The 7,279-nt window shown below is 33.6% G+C and overlaps 1 protein-coding gene across 4 annotated transcripts in view; it reads left to right on the plus strand.

Moving 5' to 3' along the window:
* LOC106883361 (regulator of G-protein signaling 7) overlaps positions 1-7,279 on the plus strand; it is a 483,378-nt gene that overhangs the window by 329,351 nt on the left and 146,748 nt on the right. For 3 of the 4 annotated variants that reach the window (XM_052966211.1, XM_052966212.1, XM_052966213.1), the window contains exon 9: positions 2,863-2,952. The exons of the other annotated variant lie outside the window; for it this stretch is intronic. In XM_052966211.1, coding sequence (XP_052822171.1) covers positions 2,863-2,952 — 90 coding nt within the window. The remainder of the gene's footprint in view (positions 1-2,862; positions 2,953-7,279) is intronic. 4 annotated transcript variants of the gene reach the window in all.

Below are 7,279 nucleotides of genomic sequence, written 5' to 3' on the forward strand. Positions count from 1 at the left end.
CACACACACACACACACACACACACACACACACACACAGGCATGAGACAAGTGAGACACTAAGCAGCCACTCAAACTGCTAGAAATAGCAGCCATATTTCCCTCAAACCAGACTTTGCTGTCTTAAACAAAATTAAGAACATAGTTGACAATGCAGGCTCACAGTGGGGATGCATTTAATCATTGGTCAATTCCTTCTAGGATAATGAGCTAAATAAAAGCATCAACTGCATGTAACTTTACCAGTAACAGCACACTGACCTTAATTCTTCTCTCAGACCTCGTCTATGTGTATAGCATTAAAAATTTTTGGCACACATGCTTTCTTCTATGAAGGATGTAACATTACAGTTTAATCTAACAGTACAAATACACAGAATTTACACACCATGTGTACCTATGTTACACACTTTATCCATGTGTAATATGCAGTAAAAGCTATTCTTTTATTTAAGCAGCTAGACATCATTAATTCTGATGGCTTCCTTTGGTGACCATATATATTCCTAATAAACAAAGTTGCAGCACAGAGGTTATGTTTTCTTTTCAGGAATGGAAACAATTATTTATAATAGTCCAATGAGAGAACTTCTACATTTTGACAGAACTTACTAGAAATAGTAAGCATATCTCTCTCAAAAATCACACTCTGCTATCATAATTAAAGAAGTCTACAGTTAGACAGTGTAGGTTTGATACAAAAAATGATGGAATAGTCATTACTGGAGCACCATCAAAATTTGACTTAGAACTAGATAACAGCGTTGAAGTAATCTTTGTCATCATCACCACCACCATCACCCTCATCATCATCATCATCATCATCATCATCATCATCATTGTCATTGTCATTAGTGGTAACATTTGTGTTGGTACATTGATGGCACACAATCCTATTTTGGATCACAACCCCAAAGGTGTTATCCACCTGACAGACAATCCTTTCATTCACTGAATCAACAAGGGATCCTCCTAGTCATTCACTATGGAATGGAAACAGTAAATTCAAACAGGAACACCCTGTAGTATTCATATTTGATTGATTTATCTTCCTTCTTTCCAATGCTCACTTTACCTTTATATATCTCACAAGAATGATGAAATAAGTATTAGACGAAATATTGGACTGTATAATTGATTAAAAGCCTTTGTTGAAGACAATGCCCTAACATGACCATTGACCATTTACTGAAACCAGTAAAAAATTTAGGAAGAATGTAAATGTTCCACTCTGTGTTGTTGTTCAGAGGCCAAAGTGATTTTACTTTCATTGGTATCCTTCAGTGTATCACTTGTAAATATAATTTTAAGCCAGTGTGTTTTGCATCATGTGATGCGTGTAGGTATAATTCAGTATTTGTATTGAAAATTTATTTATTTAAGATTCCATAGTGTTGTTCTTTTGGTGTCACTGATTTCAAATTTCTCACAAGCTACTGTGTTAACAAGCTGTCTATCAGCTGTAGTTACATACATAACCCAAATAAAATTCAGCATTCACAAAATGTTTTGTAAAGTTTTACTTTAAATTCAAATATTTTGTGAAGTGAGAAATTTACCCTAAGACATCATAACTCACACAATGAGCCAATGAGGGTGCTACTTCCACTCATGCACTCTCATCACTCATATTATGTCCATCCTTTACACCTCACACTAACCATTGTTTCAAACCCTTTCTCCTCAGAATATATTTTCTGGAATCCTTGCCTGCTTAGGTTTTTCCTGTAGCTAATAACTTGATATTCTATTAGTAACAAGTTCATAGTTGCATGGAAACATAAAGAGAAATATTAACCATGCTGATCTTGATAGTCCAGGAGGATCTGCAAAGACTATAGACATAGGCCCTTTCTAAAAAGAAAAAAATGGTATAATCATGTGCCTTCCCAGAAGTTTTAATATGCATTACTAAGTTTGTTCAATGTATATTTCTTAGTTTGTTAAGTGTTTTGTTCAATACAGGTCACCAGTGACACCTTAATATTTCACATTCAAAAAATCTGATAAATTTATATTACAAATCATAAATATGATTCTGATACTATTTATTTGATATTTTAAAAAAGCAGCCAATTATTCTTCAAATTCACTGACAAAAAAAAAACATAAATCTTGTTACTCTATAGTTTTCTGGGTTTAAAATATTAGTTATGTGATAATACTAAATCCAAAGTTGTAATCCATAATTTTAATTATGTAATCCATAATTTTCTCTTATTATTATCTTAGACATTGTTTGAAGAAATAGTAAACCAGTTTCTTTACTCTTTGTATGTTGTGTATTGCTTTGAGATTATAGAGAGAATTCTAACCTTGACTAATTAATCTGCAATAACTTTTCTTTATACATTATTTTTAATAATTAACACTAACTCAGAATTTTGAATTAACAAAGACTAACTACTTATTATGTACTACATTAAGAGGGAAAATAAACTCAGACCTAAATCACTTTTCTATCTTCCGACTGGTTCTTAAAATATCTTATATCACTTCAGGCATGAAATCTTAGCAGTTAATTTATAACTTCTTATCTATTTTATTCTACTAATTTGGGTTCTGTTAAAATGTCCCCATCTATTTTCTTATTTACTAGTCTGATTTTGACTGCTTGTCATTTCTGTCTTCAGTTTTAATTCTAATGAGACTTTATCTCTCAAGGAATAAAATGACAAGAAGTGGCTACACCATCCCATGTTAAGTTGTCTCTGACATTCTTTGGTAATTTATCAGCTCACCACTACTAACATTTACTACTAACAAGTAGTTTGCTTTGAAACACCATTTGGCTCTACTCTGTTTCTCTGCTTCAAGAGATATTAACATCAGTATTCAAGATGAATATATATTTTTCTTATAGCACAATTATGCTGTACCAGGTGGCCGTCTTAGTCCAAGTGTGTCAGAAGCTGACTTACACAGTCCATCTACAGATTCCGCTAAATCAGAGGTAAGCCTCATAAATTAGAACTTGACTTATACCAGAAAATGTTTCACTATTCAATACCGTCATTTCTTTCAATTAGACACAAGGCACATTTCATAGAGCGAGAGAGACAAAAGCTACAAATAATAAACTTAATGCCAGCACACCAGTATATTACTATAACTTACTAGTGTTAAAGAATGATGAAAAGCAAAACAAGCCAAGATAAAATCAAAGACCATAAATCTAAGGCAACAATCTACATGTTATACAGCATGTGATTGACTCTCAAAACATTTGTGCTATCTTCTTCACCCTGTTATTCAATATAACAGTAAATTGTCATTCACACTTTCTTACAAATATGCTACAAAATATATATGGTATACATAAGAGTCGAATATTGCTTAGTAGTAAGTGGTAACTTTTAAAGAAGATTCTAATTTCAATTTTAATTTACAAACATTATGTGATTATTATTCGGTTTACTTGATGTAAGCTTGAATTAAGAATAGAATTTGTTAAACAGAAAACAAAACAGACCAGTACTATAAGTAGTGATAGGCTGTCCCAGTAATTATCATCACTTAAACAAGTACTGCTAACAATGTATCAAGAAATTCATTGGCCATGATCTACTAGCAAATACATCAACCTCTAATTTTCAGTGGAAATGACATGTCAGTGAAACAAAATAAGTTAGGGAAGGGACTTGGAGAAACCAACAAATAGGAGATTAAAGGCAAGTATGCTAAAGAAATAATATTCAGGAAAACTGACTTTCTCATTTAAAATTGCTCTATCTTTCAATATTGGCATATTTTCAAGTAAATATTAAATTCAATTCCTCAAATAGCTTCTAAGGAGTGAATTAAGTCCTTGAATTTTTTATATTCAAATTTTTCTACATGTGTGCAAACCTATACACACACATATGCATTACACACATACAACTGTGTGTGTGTGTCATCATCATCATCATCATCATCGTTTAACGTCCGCTTTCCATGCTAGCATGGGTTGGACGATTTGACTGAGGACTGGTGAGACCAGATGGCTACACCAGGCCCCAATCTGATTTGGCAGAGTTTCTACAGCTGGATGCCCTTCCTAACGCCAACCACTCAGAGAGTGTAGTGGGTGCTTTTACGTGCCACCAGGACGAAGGCTAGTCAGGCGGTACTGGCAACGGCCACGCTCAAAATGGTGTATTTTATGTGCCACCCGCACAAGAGCCAGTCCAGGGGCACTGGCAACGATCTCGCTCGAAAATCCTTACACATGTCACGGGCACAAGTGCCAGAAAGATGACGCTGGGCACAGGTGCCATCCTGATTTCGATTGCCCCAATTACTATATACATATATACACAAGTTTATTTGCTAATATTGTTCTAGTACATGACATAAATACAACCATTTGTTTAGAAATCCATATATTCTATTTCATACCAATACATACATTTGGAAAATTTATTTGTATTACTACATAGATAATCATATGGGGCAGATGTACAGACTATAAGAGTCAAAGAGGACTGATAATAATTAATTAACATGACAGTAACAATTAATTTAATCCATCCTTATTATACTGTTATATCATCATCATCATCATTATCATTTAGCATCTGTTGTCCCTGCTGGCATGGGTGGGACAGTTTGACCAGGCTGCGCCAACCCCCAGTCTGATTATATATATATATATATATATATATATATATATATATATATATATATATATATATATATATAAAAGCTTTTTGTAAAACTTCTTGATACCATAACAATATTAAAATCAAAATTCTCTTAAACCAAAAATTTTTAGTATCGTTAAAAACAGATTGACACAGACCTTATGGAAGGATGTTTTTGTATTAAGCACTTTTTCTGTTTTCACCTTTTCGATCACATGTGTTATAAGGTAATTCACATAGAAGTAGTTGTTTTAGCAGTAATGTCCACTATTTCTGGTTTAGTTTTGGATTTAGAATTTTTATAAAGTATTCTTCTTTTCAGGAATGCAGCATTTCTGTCATGTGGAGGTACCTGTATATGACATTTTTTCCTTTATTCTGAATTTCCCCAAATGCACATGCAAATACACACACACACACATACACACACACACACACACAAACACACACCAGTTTGTTGCTGTTACAGATTTGATAAAGATTTTCTTGGTATTCTTGGATATTTTGGATGTGAGTATTTTATGATAGTTTTGGAACTGAATGTAAATCCTAGAATATTTAACCTCCTTTTGTGTCTGTATCAGTTTGTTGTTTGTGTGAAGTGGTAATTTCTGTTGGGTATTATGCAAGGTCTTGAAGAATTTAGTGATTTTGATTCTGTTTTGATGTTTAAGTCATTCACAAATCCTGGAACATAAGCAATAAAAATATTACATACAACATTGGATAAATCAAGGAACAAGGTGATACTATGAACTTTGAAAGTTCTAATCAACATACAATCACAGAATATCCTATATTTCCATAATGTTGTATGTAGAGCACCTGGTGTTTTAAAATTCTTTTCATAAAAGTAACAGAAATTTAATACTAGCACCTTTCATAAATTTTATATATCATCTGGATTCTCTTTCTGTTCCTTTCCCAGAGCAGCCATCTTCAGTGACCTTGAATTTACAGAGAGTGGTATTCAGCATCTTGATGTTATATCAACTACAAATATATAGACACAAGTATCATAGCTATGTGCTTTAGAACTTTGCTTTCTAACCACTCCAGTGCCATTGCATGTTGCTTTGGGCAAGTGTTTTCTATAACTCGAAGCTAAACAAAGCCTTGGGAATGAACTTGGTACATAGGAACTGAAAAAAGCTCATTATGTATATGTGTATGCATATATATATATATGTGTGTGTGTGTGTGCGTGTGCAAGTGTTTCTGCAAGTTTGTTTACATTTGAATTTCTTCAGAAATTGTGAGGTGCAAGCAATGGCGTTGTTGTTGTTTCTCTTGCCATCACATCCCCCAATAGATTTACACATTCAAATATGTGTGAAGTAAGAGATCCTTTATTAGCAAAACAGGTGAGGATTAGCGTCAGGAAGGGCATCTGGTCCTAAAAAAAAAACTCTGCAATAATATATTTACTTAACCCGTGCTGGTATCGAAAAACAGAAGTAAAGTCAAACAGATGAACTACTAAAGAAAGAGAGATACTGTATGAAGTCTAACCATAATGTGATGCAGTACAATACACTGAACTGGAAGTGTTTATGTCATGGACTAACAAACTATTCTCAAACTAACAAATCTATTCTCTGATTATTTGTTTTCTTTTTTTTTTCTTTGTTTTTACTTACTCTGTTGCTTTTTCCTGATCACACATAATTATAACCAGTTAACCTTTTGATATTCCTTACATAAGATATATTAATGTTAACATTAACTTTAATATTGTTTTTCATCGTGATGGTGCCTTTGGGTAATTTATTCTCTAATTCTAGTTTTCTTTGCAAAACAGTGCATAATATTGTACATTCTACCAATGTAGTTTGTGAAGGATTTTTCTTCATTTGTATGTGTCTTGTGTATGATTTTGGATTTGTTGGTCATCTTGTATCTTCGTAAAGAGTGAATATCAGTTGTTTTAAAAACTTTTAGTTAATATTTATTTTAAGAGGTTGTTTCTGAGAAGATTGTACTTCGAGTTAAGCAAACTTTTTCAAAGACTCAGTTTTGTGAAATACTGCTTGTTACAACTGAAGACATTGACTTAGACCAGTAGTTCTCAGCTGGGGTCCATATGGCCCATCGGTAAGGGGGGTTGATATAAGTTTTGTTGTTAACATTTCTCTCCAATAAATTGGTCATACTTCTACAATACTCAAAATATTTTAATAATTATTTTTATACACAAGTGTGGCTGTGTGGTAAGAAGCTTGCTTTCCAACCAAATGGCTCCAGGTTCAGTCCCACTGTGTAGTACCGTGGGTAAGTGTCTTCTACTTGTAGCCTTGGGCCAACCAAAGCCTTGTGAGTGGATTTGTTTGCAAATGTGTGTGTGTATGTATGTGTATATATATATATATATATATATATATATATATATATACACATAATCAATGTTAATTCTCTAAATGAAGTATTAACAGTAACTGCACGATAAAGTGTAGTATATTGCCACTTAAGTGTGGCTGACCCCTAGGGGTGGATGTTACTGTTGCTTTTAGCCCCAGGAGGACATCTCCTCCAGCTGGCTTATCGACACACGACTGTGTCCTGTTTGCCAAGGGTAGTTATCCCTCTCACCAACATCTGCAGCACGAACGGATCCGGATTTCAGGGTTATTTCCCTTCGTCGGCGTCCGATAGCCG

The sequence above is a fragment of the Octopus bimaculoides genome, chromosome 3 (assembly GCF_001194135.2).
Source record: "Octopus bimaculoides isolate UCB-OBI-ISO-001 chromosome 3, ASM119413v2, whole genome shotgun sequence".
Classification (NCBI taxonomy): Eukaryota; Metazoa; Mollusca; class Cephalopoda; order Octopoda; family Octopodidae; genus Octopus; species Octopus bimaculoides.